Source organism: Euprymna scolopes, chromosome 26, assembly GCF_053919585.1.
Source record: "Euprymna scolopes isolate OS-2025 chromosome 26, ASM5391958v1, whole genome shotgun sequence".
Taxonomy (NCBI): domain Eukaryota; kingdom Metazoa; phylum Mollusca; class Cephalopoda; order Sepiida; family Sepiolidae; genus Euprymna; species Euprymna scolopes.
This window is the reverse complement of record NC_136507.1, coordinates 93,224,598-93,242,499: the sequence shown is the minus strand read 5'-3', so window position 1 is coordinate 93,242,499 and position 17,902 is coordinate 93,224,598. Positions and strand designations below refer to the sequence as shown.

Genomic DNA, 17,902 nt, shown 5'->3' with positions numbered 1-17,902 from the left:
GATTTCTAATCTATAATAGAACAAAACTTTTTAAAGCACCTTTAATTGACCACCATTTTTTTTTTTTTTCTGAGACCTATTTCCATTGCATTAAGGTTTTAATATTAGTTTCATGAAATTCCTAAGGCTTTTGAACTAAAAAAAGAATCTGGTTCAATTTTGGCTCATTTCAATAATTATTTTATTTTTTTAACTTCTAAAAACGATGTTATATTTAGACTATTCAAACTAGGTATCACAAACCAGCCTACAGTTTAGCGTGCAAAAATCGGTAATATAAAATTGAAATTTTCTTCAATTTCAACTTGCAATATCTCGTTTATTTTGGAGCTATTCACTAAATGAAACATGAAAAAAGGTTTTGATTATAATCAAGATTATCTGCTCTGTTTTATTTCCGGTTTTTGCTGCCAATTTGGCTGGATAATTAGACATAGTAAAGTGGACAAGAAAGCCGTTCTTAACATGAGGGGAAAAGGGAAGTTTTCACATTATCATTAATCAGAAGAGGCCATATCGAGCTTATCATCATCATCCCATCTGTGAAGCAGTAAATTGGAAGTCAAAGATAGAAGGCAATCTTGCATATAGTTTGCATTGGAATAAAATCAAATGACAAAATTAATTTCATTGACTTTAATTTTGTACTCCAATTATTTATGCAATCGTAATTTGTAAAAACTTCCTTTTTAGAAGTTGAATTTAACGGATTATCAATTAAAGAACAACTAATAATGTGTAGAGTGTAAAACCTTTCTTTATTGTTGAAAAATATTTGCTATATATAATACGAAAAAAACATATGAAAAATATATAATACCAAAAATATATAATACCAAAAATACTCCTGTATAAGGTTTGTCGGAGACAACCCCAGCAAAGTGCTTGATTATGAAGAAAATATCAAAATAAGAGCGTACTAATATATTATATTTGTGTTACAGAAGATTAGAAAAACAGTACCGTCGGTTTCAAATCCAAAAGAAATGGGAGTAGTCTCTGGTTGCCTATGTGAGACTTTCTTCAACCTCTGTTTATGCCTGTCTTCCAAGAAATGACACCGTTTCTGAGTAAAATAAATAAATTAATAGCATCCATCAAACAAACGTTCACTGTTTTCATTAAAAAAAAAAGAAAAGTATATTAAAGAAAAACGTGCTGCTCTGGGTAAAGATAGCAACTGATGTTTAATTAGCTGGACACAGTGAATTGTTCAGAATATTTATTGTTTTGTCATTAAAAAAATCTAAAACAAGTTGACTTACTATAAAACAGGCAAACTAAAGCATCTAGTTTATATATCTGTAAAAGTGAGAATGCGTGTGTTTGATAGGACAATTCTCAACCTATATACTCAACGAATCTTTGATCTACAAACTTGAAATTTGGTATAAGTTGGAGTCTGAGTTGAAAAATTTGTACTGGGGGGGGGGTCATCAGGTTATGTGTTTGTCAACTGTTTCACGAGGTTTGTAAATATTTTTTTAAAGATCGTGACAAGCTAGTCTAATGGTTATCGTACTCGACTCACTGCCCTTAGGTTTTGGTTTATATATCAGCTTGATTATTATTAATTTTTTTTTTTTTTACTTACAAGAAGTGAAGTGTTTAGAAATGACATAATACTCGCATGCACATGTCTCAGTTCTATTTTTTTTTTTTTATACTTCATTTTCTTTTTTTTTTTTTTTTTAAAGGAATTTAACATTATGTTTAATACCAGGCAACGCCGGGTACATTTTGTAATTATATAAAAGTTAAAATAAAGAAGTTTATGTAAGTTCTATGAACTTCAGCATAATTTTACCTTTTTTTTTTTTATTTATTTCTTTTTTAATGAGTTTTTGTGTTTTGTTGTTACAGAGGAAAATTCTTGATGGAAGTTTGGGTTTTGCTGCTGGGGTAAGAATAAATTTTTTTTTTTTTTTTTATAATAAATTTTACTGTTTTAGACCTTTTGTGCTCCAGAATTTATTTTTCTACATGGTCACCATCATTCTCAATGCATTTTTGCCAACCCCTACACACATAACACATTGTGCACGTCTAATAAACTCTTTCTTTAGTCAACAGCAGTGATACTCTGCTACTTAGTAATGGAAGAAGTTCCCTGAATCTACTCCATCCACTCCTAACTCTTGTAACCAAACTAGCACTAGTCACCTCTTGTGCTGCAAAAGTATCGCCACAGTAAAAAAGAAACTTCCGAACAACCTCAATAGCCTTGCCATCAAAATATATTTTCTCCACATTTGAGTCCTCAACTACGAGGGTCGTTCCAAAAGTAAGACCTCCTATTATTTTTTTAACTCAAAAACTAAAATGTTGAAGAACTACAAAGACGGGAGTAGTACCATTCAAACGAGCAACCTTTTGTGCTCCAGAATTTATTTTTCTACATGGTTACCACCATTCTCAATGCATTTTTGCCAGCTCCTTTTGATGTCTCGGCCGTAAAAGTCCAGAGCACGCTTTATCGCTTGCATATCTATCACCACACTGAAATCGACAAACCTATCTCCTAACTGTACTTACATCAGCTGCACCGGCTTTGTAAACGTTCAACAGGCGCCGATGAATGTTGATCAGTTAAATGTTTTCTGCATGGAGGAATTTAATGATGCATCTCCGCCTCTGATGCACATCTATGACAGGAGTTGCTTTCTTATAGTCTCACACTGTCAATATCTGCAACAGAAAGATGAAAATTTCAGGTCATGAATGCATAAGTTCAGTCATCATAACAATGCAATTTGCAATACCCTCTGATCCATTCAGAGGGAATAAAAATACAAGAGGGATTACTTTTGGAACGTCCCACGTATCTCTGTTGTTTTAGACTTCTTGTACACAAACTAGTTATCCTCTCGTAACCTATTGATTTATTTATTCATTTATTTATTTTTTTTTTTTGTATAAACGCAGCAATAACTTTACTTCTAATAAGTCAGAATACATGTCTGAATTAAATTTGAACATTTAAAAAGTTATGCATAAATTGGTTAAGAAAAAATTAGTTTTATTTAAAATTTTGTTTTCTTTTGTTCAGGTCATGATCGCTGCTTCATATTGGTCACTGCTTGATCCAGCTATTGAAATGGCACAGACGTCGGGTTCTTATGGGGACACTGGTCAGTGGGCCTTTGCACCAGTTGCCATAGGGTTTACTCTCGGATCACTCTTTGTTTACGCAGCTGATATTTGTATACCATATATGGTAATTGAATATGCCACTTTTTTTATCTTCAAATTAAAAAAAAATGCAATTGTTATGCTGGAATATATTTTAGTTCTTGTAATAATTAGTTATTCAAAGAATTTTATTGCTTTGATGGAGAAGTCAGAGCCAGTTCCGGAAATGTCCAAAGCCATATCAATGTATATTACTTTTCTTTTAGAAAGTTTTTCTTTTTTTAATTTAATTTTTTTTAATGCTTCACCTAACCTAAACCTTCACATACTTAGTGTTATCAGGCTTTATACAATTTTTTAAATTTTTTTTTTTTGTGAAGAGGAGCAGTATTCAGATTGTAAACTGCTTCAACCATTTCCGGACTGACTTGAGTTCTCTGTCAAAATACTGGAATCCTCTGGATATCCATTCCTTACAAGTACCAATATTTTTAAAGAAAATTTAAATTTATATATATATATATATATATATATATATATATATATATATATATATATATGTGTTGTTTTTTCTTAATTATATTTTTACTCCAAACAAGGCACAGTGCCACTTTGATGTAGAGGGCTACTATCAGGGACATAAACTGCAGGGATACTATGTAGGGAGTTGAGCAGCAAGATGTCTGTTTACATTACACTTGAATTTCTGCATGTCAGAAAAGTTGGAGGCAGGAACCTGGAAGGAAATTCCAAAGTCTAGCAGTTCTGGGGAAGAAACTATTAAAGTAGAAGGCTTTTTGACATCTGAAGATTGGAAGTTTCTTTAAAACTATTAAAAAAAAATTGTCCTTCGTTGGAATGTTATTTTGTCGGTAAGTCAATTAATCTCCTGTATTGCTGAATAGTTTTATATATATATATATATATATATATATATATATATATATATATATACTAGCAAAAGTACCCGTCGTTGACTGGGTTCAAAAACAGCCTACAGAAAATGGACTCTGATTTATGAAAGTATGATAGGTTATGAAAAGGAAGGGTTGTAAAGAGATAGCTTCGAATTCAGGGGTATCAAAACCAAAGCAAAATATGATGAAAGTAAAAATAAAATAGATAAACCCCATAATTTATTATACCATACCTGTTCACACTGAAACACTTATCACAATATTCTGTGGATCTATATTAAAAAACCTTGTTAAACTTTGTGACATATTTCCATTCTATGGAGGTCATGTGTGAGCGAACACCCCATCATTTTATTATACCATATTTTTTCAAACTGAAACATAATTATCAAAGTGTACTTACGCAGATAGGTATGAAAAGTCTGTATTAAAGTTTGTGCCTATTTCGATTCTATCGAGGCAAGGCGCAAACACAGACCCCATAATTTTATTATACCATCTCTATTTAAGTTAATAATACTTTGATAAGTATGTTTTATGTACATCTATATCAAAAACACTTGTAAACGCTTTTTTTTAAATTTTTTAATTTTTTATTTCCATACTTTGTGGACTAGGCGCGAACGCAGACCCCACAATTTTAACGAACCACCGTTCTGCAGGATCAAACTTACCCATTCCTGTGTCTCGATATATCTTCTATCGTTATATGTAATCAGTTTTTTAAATAGTCAACCATATAGGAGCCTATTTGTGACCAGACACACACATTCAGCTTTATATTATATATATATATATATATATAAAAGGTAAAGGTGGCATACACGTTTTTGTATGTCCAGCAAAGGTTTTTTTTCAGGGAAGTTCTCCGGGGGGGGGTACTATGTCTTAGAACTATTTATATACCCTCTAGATTTCTACGATTTGCAAAGGGACGTCATTTCTAGATTTATTTTGATCGACTTTTATAAAATTCACGCTATTCCGTTCAGTGGCGTGTTTGTTGGTGTTTTTCATATAAAAGTGAAACTGAATTGAAATAAAAGCCATTGGCAATCAGCTTTGATCAATGTGGGGAATACCCTTGATGAGTCCCTTCCCCCTCTTGGGGGAAGCTGAAAGCTTAACTGGCTTACAGCCAAACTTGCGCGCATGATTTCATTTCTTCGCCTGGCTGAACTCATTTCAGCATATCAACTATTTTATCGCTAAATTAGAATGCTTTCCAATCCTTCCCCTTCGTGGCCGAGCAGTAAAATGTCACGTTTTCTTTCACTTTCTTTTCCGGCTTCGTGTCTAGGCTTTGGGTTCGAGCCTCCCTGCCTACTAACATAACACATACCTCCAATCACCCGGGCAAAACCGAGCACCGTCACTAGTGTGTATATATATATATATATATATATATATATATAATGTAATGAAATATTGTAGCATTTTTATATTTTTGAAAGCCATAGCAATGTATTTTTTAAAAATAAAACCAGAATAAATGATATTTTCAAAGTATACTGACAAAAGATTGGCACAAGGCTAGAATCATGTAAAAATGAATTATGAATGAGGCGAGGGGGGGGATATGTACAGGTATAATCATCCAAAGATTAGCATCTATGATGCATCCGGTGTCATCTTAAACTATTTGGACGTCTGCAGGCTGAACCACAGTTTCCAGCAACTTGTCTCATGAACCATCAACCTCAAAACCAAATTTACTAAATCATTTTAAAGAATAAATAATAATGTAGAAGCTGTTGAATGCAAAATGTTAAAGTGATTGCAAAGGACTGTTTTTAACACTCAACCGTCATGAGGGTAACCTTTATGCCAAGGGCAGGTAACTCTCCTTTCTTGGGTGCAAGGGAAATAACACTTTTTTCGTTTATGATATTTTTAGCCTAGTAATTTTATGGTTTTATGCAAATTTAATTTTTTTTCGGTTTCATCTGTTAACTTTGGGGTTCCATAACCCCCGCTGTGTGTCCATTTCGTTGATGCAGTTCTGTAATGGTGGGACAGCAGCCAGAATTCCCATTTTATCTTCTCTCTGTCATTGTAGATGTCTTATTATTTCTTTCGTAAACGTTATTAAGAAACTTCAACAAGTTCTATAACTTCGAAAAATCGCCCTGGGGTTTTGTTTTTTCTTTATAGTTTACTTGCATACACCTAAAACGACATTCCTTCTACCGCCTTCCTGTCAGATAAGGAGGAAGCAGCTATCCAAGCCAGATTGCTTTCTGGTGATTCAATGAAAAAGTTTGGTATTCTTGCATAATTTGACCCAAATTTTCATGATTTCCCGTCAAGCCCGGATCGGGCAAGACTGGCAATCATCGGGGACAGCCGAGCGGCATAACAGATGCAGACTAAGGAAGGAAGCAAAATATACTGAAAAAAAAAAAAAAAATACAAATTATCAAAAAATAACAAAAAAAAACTACCTTGAAAAAAGTAAATATGTTTATTTAATTTATTTTAGTATTTATTTATTTTTTTGCAAAATATTTATCAACAGCAGGTTATTTAAATATTGTTATCTTCAAGAAAAGGTTGTTTACCCGTACAAATGTTAGGTGTAAGTACAATTTTGTTTGTTTTTCTTTAACCGTATTATGGGGGGGGGGTACACAGAAATAGAAAAACATTTTTTTTTTTTTTTTCAAGGAATAGCGATATTTTTTATTTACTTTATTTTTTTTAACGGTTGTTAATTGCCAGCGGAATAACTTTCTAGAGATGATATTTCCTTAGGAATCTTTTACTTTGGTCTTTTACTTTGATCGGCCATATCGACAGCAAAAAGGGAGGTGATGGATAGAGTAAAGGAAATGGAAGGAAGACCCACCTCACCAACTGGGTAGCTCTCGGAAATGTGATTTATGATGGAGAGAAAAGGATCGTTTCCAAATTTTTGTCTCCACATAAATTCAAGTCAATATGTATCCAGAAGCTCCCGGGTCCCGGCTGGTCCCGCATTCTTGCTTGTTACGCTGTTTCGCTTCCTTCCACATCCTCTTGACGTGGTTCGTTGTTTTTCTAGCATGCACAGATTTATTTCCTTGCCTGTCATTTTTTTCCTGTTTGGCGAGTCTGAAAATATAGTTGTTTGTCAGCTTTTTTTGGGGTTCAGTCGATTTCTTCCAACTCGAATGTTGTCTGCTTTCATTTACGTATCTCTTTTTCATTGGCTAAGCAAACTCCCAGAAATTGAAGTACAAAAAAAATTTCAAAATAAATAAATCATTAAAAATAACTAATCATAAAATAAAAAATTACTAAAAACATTAAGGAAAAAAAAACTTGTTGAAGTCGAATTAGCGTTTCAACATTTGAACAATGCTCGGCTGACACCGATGATTGCCGCTCTCGCCCGATCTGGGCTTGACGAGAAATCACGAGAATTTGGATCAAATTATGCAAGAGTACCAAAATTTTCTTTGTACATTTCTAATATAAGCCTAACAGCTTGCTGTCTCTGGAACATGTAGCTCTGACAAATTTTACGTGAAAATTTACCAAACTAAGCCTATCTTCACATGCTTGCATTAAAATATTATTAGAAAACTGAATCTTTGAAGATATAAAAACCAACTTTGGCTAAGCATAGAAATAATATAATGTAATTATTATAGGCTTTAAGAAAATTGGCATTATCACATTTTCTTTGAAAAATATCTATTTATTGGCATGGTATTCTAAAATATAATAATAACTGTGGAAATTCCACAAAATGAGAGCTATATTGAATGAACAAATGTTTTTTTTTTTTTTTTTTCTGGATAGCACAAAAAATTAGTTTTTTTGGTTAAAAAAACTGATAAGACCCAGAAAATGTTTAACATTTCTATGAAAATAGTGTACATTGTATTTTAAGTAAAGATATGGCCTAAATGGGATAAATTAATAACTACTAATAAATATTTCAAAAGTAATATTGTGCTACATAGTTCAATACAAATAATAAAATCATATCGTAAGAGATAATCTTTAAGTTTAGCACCTCTTTGCAGATGCTGTTCTTTCCTTTTTTTTTCTTTACTCTGTTTTTTTTTTTCACAATGTTATTTTACATAACGTTTCACTTTCTTTGTTGCACGTCAAAATTACGACAAATGCCTTTCTCACATCATTACAGCTATATCAAAGGGAGGTCACTCTTATATTCTTGTCCAAGGTTGCCAGATTAAACTTTCATGAATTCAACCTTATTTTTTTAATCCGTTTGATCTTCAAAAATTATATTTGGCCTTTTCCAAAGCGTAACATATGGACTAAGGAAGGAGCAAGCAGAATATTATATAATTTTTTTTTAGAAAAAGTCACTTAATACAACTTTTAAACTCCAGTTCAATTTTTTTTTTTTACAACAACTAGATGGTGAAGCTCAGGGTTATGGTATCACAAAGTGTGAAAACTGGCTCCAAATCTGAGGTTTCCAAAATTTCTGGTATCCGATTAATAAATAAATTTTACTTTTTATTAAAATTCTACTCGATAATTTTCCATAATTTTTGGTGTATATTAATATTTTTCATTAATAAACATATCCATAAGTTTTCCTGTCATTTTATTTTGAACTGTGATATTTCTTATGTATTTTTATATAAATAAGCAATAATAGTTTTTATTTTTTTTGGGCGCAGTTGAAGAAACTTGCACCCCCCCTTTTATTTTCGTTACTTCTACAGAATTGGGGCAAGATTTTGTAGTTAATAGTTTTCAGATCAAAAACAATGGTCTCAACTGATTTTTTTTGTCAACTCTAATAAGTTACAATGGTAGCTTTCAAATTCTATAAGTCGAAATTACCTGAATATTACTGAATTATTAAACAAAACAACTTTAATCGTGTTAGCAGGTGAAAATTTTCTGCCATCTTGTTTAAATCAAAACAGAAAATTACCTCCCTTTTGAATTAAATTGTATTTTATGATCATTTTCATCAAATTCTATTTTTATTTTCTTTAATAAATAATTTTCTACCTTATCGATTTTCGTAACTTTTTTATATAATCATCTTAAAAATACAAGGAATACGTAGATACCATTGTTTTCATGTGAAATTCAGTTTTACGATTTCCGAAATTTCGTCCCAATAGTGTAGAAGTGCCGTATTTTCTTTATTCTCATCTTTTTTTCAATTTTTTTTATTGAACAGACACTAGTCTACCGGATTATCAAAGAAAATTTTAAAAAAGTCGATATTTAAATATTTGTAGAGAAGGGTGCTCAATTCCTAATACAACATAGTAGTAAATCAAATACTCATTTTAGGACAACTTGACGTTTTTAAACCAAATTTCACTAATTTAGTCTTTCTTAAAAACAGTTTACCCTTTTTTGGAGATTGTTAAAAAGCGAAATTTAAAAAAAAGCTAAATTACTTTTAAAAAAGGTTAAATTAGTGAAATTTGGCTGAAAAATATTGAGTAGTTCTAAAATGGATGATTGATTTACTAGAATATTAAATTAGAAACTGAACGCACCCTACAAATATTTAAATATTGACTTTTTATCTTTTTGATAATCTTATACACTAGTGTCCATTCGATAATAATTTGCTGAAATAATTGAAAAAAAAAGATGAAAAATTAAAAAAAAAAAATAGAGGGGGGGGGCAAGCTTGTTCAATATCCGCCCATTATTTAATTATTTTAAAGAGTATTTTACTAATTTTTATTTTTAGGGGGATAGTCCAACTAGTATTGCATTAGCCATAAATACAGAACCTAAACGATTAAAAGATGGTGCTGATTCTGCTGATAAAGAAATTCCAGAGGAAGATATTCCCTTAAAAGATGGTAAAAGCTTCATTTTTTTTTTTTTTTTTTTTTTTTAAATTTCGAAATCGTTGATTTTATATGCTTTTTTGCCTTCAAATTTAATCATTATTTTCTCTGTGATACAAAAGAAATTGTATTTTATTATTGATAAAAATAAATGAAAAATATATGTACAGGTTAATTCCCCCTCCTTCCACCATTCCTGGAATCATTAACAAAATTCAGAATCCCTTTTGCAATCCAACCATATTTAGTAGAAATAAACTTTAATCTATACCTGACATGTCCATCAAGTTAAACCCATGAATGTCCAACAGTCTGTGTTTTATCACCATTTAGTGATTAATACACGTGCACATGAGGTGCAAAATTGTCAATAATTTCTGACGCTCATGGCTGATACAAATTCAAATACTTCATTAAAACTGTACATTGTTCTACGATTATTTGTACAAACAAGGACTCAAGTTTGCCCAGCTGGGCAAACTTGAGTTGTACCAGAAAAGTATCCAGTAAATAAAACGTTGTTTAGTAAATCGTTATTTTTTTGCATTTTCATACACCAAACATGGATGTAAATATCACTAAAACATCCACTGGGTCATAAGCTTCATTTTGGTGCCTTACTTGCCTGGGTGGGTTGCCTGTAAGCTGAGATAAACCGCGTCACATACACACACACACACACATACAGACAGAGAATTGAACTTAATAAGGGTGGTAATAACTTCCGGTGAATACTGGAAAAATATCCAGTAAATAAAACGTTGTTTAGCAAATCGTTATTTTTGCATTTTTTGCATTTTTTTTTTTAATTTCCATACATCAAACATAGATATAAATATTACTAAAACATCCGCTGGGTCATAAGCTTCATTTCGGTATTTTACTTGCCTAGGTGGGTTTCCTGTAGCCTGAGATAAACCGCGTCACACACACACAGACAGACACTAGGAAAATTTATAATAAGATGTACTCATACTACAAAATAATAATTTCCTTCATTCATGCATATGTATGCCTGCACATTTCTGCATGTTTTCACATGTATGTGCCAAAACATGTTACAACAGTTTGCCTTTCATTAAAAAGATTTTATAAAAATCTGAAAGAAATTAGATTACTATTAATATATATCTCCATATATAATATTTTGATTGCAGAAATCCTCCTTTGGACCAAAGTACTGTAAGTTTGCAACAACAGATGCTACATGCAAATTTATTATGTCTATACTATTAGCCACTATCTTATGTAACTTTAGAATGGCATTTTAGACACATTGAGTTAGGAGCAACACCATCACAATTGCATCATCTTTAAAGAAATTAGTTCCTACTTTTCCCTCTAAATATCCAGTCCTTCTCCTACTACTACTACCAGTCAACACTGGGAGGAAATACACACCTTATACAGAATTGGTGCTTTCACCTTTCATAACTGGATCATAAACTTATAGACATACCATAATCTTCCCCCATTTCCTCTTCATAAATAATGACGGCTCCCTTGACAATATCCATCCGTTCTGATTGACTGAGCACTGACCATCCTCACATTCAGGAATCCGATTCTTTTAAATAAACCAACACTTCCCAACATTCAAACATGGCATCACCTCTGCACATGTTCTTAAGCCAAAATTTCTTTTTTTTTTTTTTTTTTTTACATTAAATCTATATAATTATAAAACTCAAATGACCTTGTAATGAGTGTTGTAACCCAACATCCGGTTTACGACTTCCGGTTTCTCATGCATACATAAATATAAACCCATAACACCGTGAACTAATAAACACAAATCGCCGGACCAGTTTCGTTCGAACAAACGGACATCCTTAGAAAAGCGAATGTCTTAAATTTATTGAATAAAAAACTTCAAGATATGGGAAGCAAACACAAAACGTGATTACAAATAATACGTATACTCATCGATGTGTTTCATATATACTTAATAATTTAGGCGACAATAAAACGTACTGTTTTACTGTGTACGTTTTCAATGTCCCAATTTTTTTTTCGCGTTTAAATTATCCAAATAAACAATTGTTAAACATTCTACTTTTTTTGTTAGATTATTCATTTCCGTATTATGTTTAAGTTATTTTAACGCAATTCTCTTACAGTAAATCCAATTTAACACGTTGACAACCATAAGAGCATTTTACAACGGCGATTTACACGACAATAAAACGTATTGTTTTACTGTGTACGTTTTCAGCGTCCTAATTGTTTCTTTTTTCGCGTTTAAATTAAGATATATCAAAATTTGAATTTAACTTTAAGTATTATGGTATCTGTTCAGTGCACATTTACTTATAAGTATGGCAAACCAGTTATAATTCAAAGGCTGTAAGTTTTTTTTTTTTCAAAAATAAACAATTATAAATAGAATGACTCATAGAAATCTATCTATATTCTTTTTCATTTTAATATACTTTCATAGAAATTTTTCTGTTATGTTACAAAAAACTTTTGTTTACGTCACAAGTGCCACACTCGTACAATAATTCCATAGCTAATATAACATACTGACCCAACAGGTTACGGGTAGTCTAGTACATCATAAATGTATGCTTTTCTTGTACACTGATGTTAATGTGCTGTTCTTTTGGCATCATATTTACAAGTTCTTACTTGTTAAGTTCGGTTAGCGAATATCAACGTTACATTATTTCATTAGCAGACACAACAATTTTTCACCTTTTCATTTTTTGGTTTTATTATATTCGTCTGGGTTTCAAATCTTGAGATGTCTTTAGACTTCGGTGTTATTTTTACAATATCAGCCAATTTTTCACTAATATTGTAAAAATAAAACAGAAGTCTAAACACATCCTAAGATTTGAAACCCAGACGAATATTATCAACGCTCTGGTTCCCATCTGGCATCAATTGAAATGGATGGCTCTCGTCTAGGAGAAGCCCCATGTTTTGACAAGCTTCTGGGTTTTTCCTTTACTCCTGATCTGAAATGGAACACGTACATCAAGTATGTTGCCAATGTCGCTGGAAAGATGGTGGGATCCTTCTACTGCTCCAGAAGATATCTCACTACTGATGCAATTCTCTATCTATATAAAAGCCAAGTATGTCCAAGGATGGAATACTGCTGCCATATCTGGGCAGGAGCTGCTAAAAACAGCCTATCCTGCCTTGACAGAGTACAAAATATACTTCGTGGCATAGTGGGGGATGCCCTTTTCTATTCCCTGCAACCTCTCTCCCACAGAAGAGACTTTGCGAGCCTATCTTTGTTTTATCGTTATTTCCATGGTAGGTGCTCGTCTGAACTCCAATCTCTGATACCCCCTCGCCAATCTTTTACGAAAAACACTCTCCTAGCTGAATCCACTGTCAAAAATTTTCCCCACTCTTTATCTGTGCCTAAATCAAAACGTAGGTTCTATGAACAAAGCTTCTTTCTTAGAACTGCACGCCTGTGGAACTCTGTTCCGTCTGCCTGCTTCCCATCTGACTACAACCTGGATGTCTTCAAGTCCAGCATAAACAAATTCCTGATGAACTGCCCCCTTAAGTAAACACTTCATTAAATCTCCTCACTAACGTACTGTACTTGCAATAACCCTTATCCCTGAGTGGCTTCCGGGCCTTGATAAGTGGACCACCACGTAAAAAAAAAAAAAAAAAAAAAAATATATATATATATATAAAACCGAAAAATAAAAAGGTGCAAAAATTGTGTCTGCTAATGAAATAATGCAATGTTGATATTCGCTAACCGAAGGCACTTCTGGTTGTCTATAGCAAAGGCTGATGGAAGTTGAGCCTCTCTCTGAAGTTCTTTTAAATAGGCGCAGGTTTATGTGCCAAAGCAGTTTTAGTTGAATTTTGTTGTATAATTCACGTTTGTAGAGGTCTGTTCGTGTTATTGATGACCCCGTCCCCATGGTGTAGTTATATGATGAATTAATTCGATGGTAGAAGGATTGAGAAAGCAAAAGGTCGCATAATGATGACGAAAACACACCAGTATATATCAGCAAAAGAATACAGATTTCTTTACATAAGAAATATTAAGAATAAGAGTTCGTTGAGAATAAAAGTTCGTTACTTGTTATTAATAGCTGTGAGAGGCTGATGGATAGTCAGGAGCGCTGTTGGGTGGCCGATGCCCCCATCAGGAGCAACACTTCGTCACATGTTGACTGCTCAAAGGTTCAGCGGAAAAGAGAGAGAAATATGAGAAACAGGGAGTCACGTGGCTAGGTCGCTCTCCAGTTATGAGATTAAAAGGGTGACAATTGAGTTAGCCTGGGAATTTCCATCCCCACACGTTTCTATGAAACTAATTGTAATGTAATGAAGACGCAAGCAGAAGAGCCGTTTTCCGAGGCTTTATTCAACTGAATTTTATGACAAACGTGGCAAGTGGCCAAGAATGCATGTTTATAAAAAAAAAAGAAGAAAGTATTCAAATAAGAAAATAAAGAAAAAGCAAATGGCAGGATCGTGTGAGAGGAGATATGCAAAGAAAGAGAAGATTACTAATAAAGTTATAAGAAAATTACAAAACTAATGGAAAGACCTGTTCTCACCTATTCATTCACAGGAAGCATTCTTGGAAACTCATGACTTCTGTGACAATCCCCTTAAATGGGACTTTTGAATTATTTCCCAGTTTGGGGAACTTATATGAACTCTTATTGAACTTTTCCACTTTGTAGCGATACATTAAATTGTGAACCTACTTAATTCTTAATCTACCTCAGTTAGGAAGGAATTACCATAGAGTCCAACTACCGGCTCCCAAGCACACTTTAAATACAATGTTTTTTTTGCAATGCTGAATTGAATTAAGAAAAATATTCAAAGTGTTTCTGCAAATTTTGTGACTTTAGAATCCTTCACCTCTGTAGAGGAAATTTCTACAGTAAAAAACAAAACAAAAAAAAACAAAAATCTGTCTGGGTGTATCTCAAGTGATATAAAAATTAAAGGCGATTTGGAACCCGGGTGAATATAATAAAGCAGATATTTTCACTTGCAGTTATAACTAGTAAACGTTTTTTTATTTCAGAGATGACAGCTGATTTGGAAATAAAAGGTACTGGTTAGTCATTGTATTCTATGATATGTGGTCAGGAAGTGCGTGGTCAGTTTCCATTAAATATACATTTTCTTTTTCATATCTATTTTATGAATTTCTGCTCATTGAAAAATAAATAATATTCTATCATGTTATTCGGAAATTATGAAACTTTACTGTCTTTGAACAAATTACAATAATTTCTATTAGCTTTTCCATTTCTCACTCTCTTTTTCTTTCTTTCTGGTTTCATTCCTTCAAGTTTTTTCTTCTGAAATTGATTTGGGAATCTTCAAACTAAGTGATGTTTTAATGTAGTTGCTTGATATTTGCATTATTGCAAAACTAATTATTTTTTGAATAGAGAAACTTAGTCACATCTTTATTACATAAGTTTAATTAGAAAATTTGGAAAGTTGAATGATGTTATATAATTTTTTATTGAATGATTAAATATTTTTCTTTTCTGAAACTGTCGTTGTTGAAACAACTTATTCATAGAAAAAGACTTAGTGTTTTTTTTGTTTTTTTTTAAACATTTTTTTTCATTTTATTGGTATTAACTTGAGGGGGATGGGCCCCTTTTTAGAGAGAAATGTACATGTTTAAGTGTGACTTGATATGTAGTGAAGTCTGAATTGATGTGTAGTGTGGCTGACACAAATTATGAACGACATCAAACATGTGCATTCCTCTCTCCATGGGGGGCGGGGGTCAATCCCCTTGGGTTAATGCCATCAACAACAAAATGTAAAAAACAAAGTATTTTTCTTTAAATATATTGTTTTTACAACAAAAGTCTAAAAGAAAAAAAGATATTTTACTCATTTAATAAAAGAAGTTATATAATTTTGTGGCCCCGGAAGGATCATTAAGCAATACACAAACACAGAGATGAGTTAGAAAAGGAATAAAAACACTTTAACAATAAAACATTGTTTAAAGAAATTTCCCTTAAAGGAAATGAAGCATGCAAAAACATTTATCCTGGACGCATCCTTTGTCAAGAGCTTATTTAAATAGTAATATATCACCTAATTTTTGTATCCTTATTTAAAAACCTGTCATAAGAAGTTACCACAAAACCTGTAGCCATTTAATATCTTTTAATAATACTATTCATTGAATTCTTTAATTAGATTTCTATATTTCTTTATTTCACATAATTAATTTAAAAAAAATTTTGTTTTTATATTTATAATATGGCCAGAACAACCTAGCTAAAACATTACGGTTATTTTTAGTTTCGTATTCACCCAATGGTGGCTTCAATGTTTACAAAATATAAATGTTTTGTTGTTAAAGTGTTTTTTATTCAAGAAGTCTGAAGAAAGGCTGGTTATGTGAAAATTTTCAAACGCCATAATGCTTGAAATTGTCCAACCGGTTTTGAAACAATTGTAACTTACAATGAAATACACTTTTTGTTGCTATCAATTCTTTTTTTGAAGTCTTGGTTTTGTTAATACAATATATTAATGCTCAATTATGAAATATGATAATTTTGTAGCTTACATTTTTAGTCATCTCTTTTTGGCTTAAAATTCATTGGTATATGAAAATTTACTGAATTATATGAACCCAGTAAAATTCAGTATATTACGAACAAGTATATATATATATATATATATTTAAAGTGATGGTTGTGTAGTTCCAACGAGAGAAAAAATGTATATTTTAAAAGAGTGTAGCCATCAACAATTGTGGTTTTCATCATATTTTTATTTTAAAATATTTTATAACACGTTTCGAGCTTAGGGTGTGCTCTCGCGTTATAAAAATATTTTAAAATAAAAATATGATGAAAACCTTTAAAAAAAACCCACAATTGTTGATGGCTACACTCTTTTAAATATATATATATATATATATATGGTTGTACTGATTGGTTTCCTAGATGTAAATCAAAGGAAACCTGCATGATTATTAAAGAGTGCTCAATGGAGGACAGAGCTGATATAAAGCCTGTTTATTATACAAGCATTATTAGTTACATATGTGCATACATGTTTCAGTGGAATCCCAATTCAGAGAGACCAATCAGACCAAAAGAAAAGCAATATTGAAACTAGAAACACGATTACATTCAATTTTTATGAAATATATTCGTGTGTGGTATACGCTCTGAAAGAAAGTGAGGTGTATACTTTGTGAATGTGAGCAGTAGATGTTATGAAGGGAGGCGTGGTGAAGAAAGGGAGGAGAGCTTATCAATAAAATAGATAGACAATGAACTCGCTAACAGAAAAGAAAAAACAACCATAAAGACCTAATATAAGGAAAGTAACAGCAATGAGGATATAATACTACTTCAGATCAAAGGGAAAACTTAGGCCAATAAACTGCCGCCAAGTGGCAGCTTGATCACATGGGACCCTACTTCCTCCCCCTCTTCCTTCACCCCCCCTCCCACAACCCCTATTCCCTTTCTTCACCACACCTCCCTCCATAACCTCTACTGCTGACATTCATAAAGTATGCACCACATTTTCTTTTAGAGGTAAACAACACTCAAATATATTTTATAAAAACAATGAATATTGACACTCGTTTCAATGTCGCACCTTTTTTGGTCTGATGGAGTGGTCTCTTTGAATTTGGATTCCACAGAAACATTTTATTTTCGACTATTTTTTGTCCATTTTGACTGAAGTAGGGGTGCATATCCTTTTATATGATGTAATTTGACAAACAAGTTCTAAAAAAATGCTGCGGCACCACCTAAAATGGTAAAAATAAGGTACTTCCTCTCATTTGCCATCTTTCTAACCATGATTTTTGGATTCCTTGCCCTCAAAACTTTGCATGTGTGAATTTTTAGTTCCAAAGCTTTATTTTTTGCAACAAAAATCCAAATTTTATAAAACGCAGGGGGTCGAAAATTCTACGTCATGACATAACAATTTTTGATTTCCAGGCCGAAACTGACTGTGAAAAAAAATATGTTCCTCAAATCCAACTGGGCTGAAATTGCAGATTTCTCTTAATTTTCACCCAAAGTTTATATGGTGTAAATA

At 32.2% G+C, this 17,902-nt stretch overlaps 1 protein-coding gene across 2 annotated transcripts in view; it reads left to right on the top strand.

Moving 5' to 3' along the window:
• LOC145248262 (zinc transporter ZIP11-like) overlaps nt 1–17,902 on the top strand; it is a 272,606-nt gene that overhangs the window by 37,141 nt on the left and 217,563 nt on the right. Inside the window, exons 2-5 of one of the 2 annotated variants that reach the window (XM_080110134.1) lie at nt 1,864–1,902; nt 3,050–3,217; nt 9,739–9,853; nt 14,877–14,903. In XM_080110134.1, the coding sequence (XP_079966260.1) occupies nt 1,864–1,902; nt 3,050–3,217; nt 9,739–9,853; nt 14,877–14,903 (349 nt within the window). The remainder of the gene's footprint in view (nt 1–1,863; nt 1,903–3,049; nt 3,218–9,738; nt 9,854–14,876; nt 14,904–17,902) is intronic. The other variant, XM_080110135.1, reaches the window with a different exon arrangement.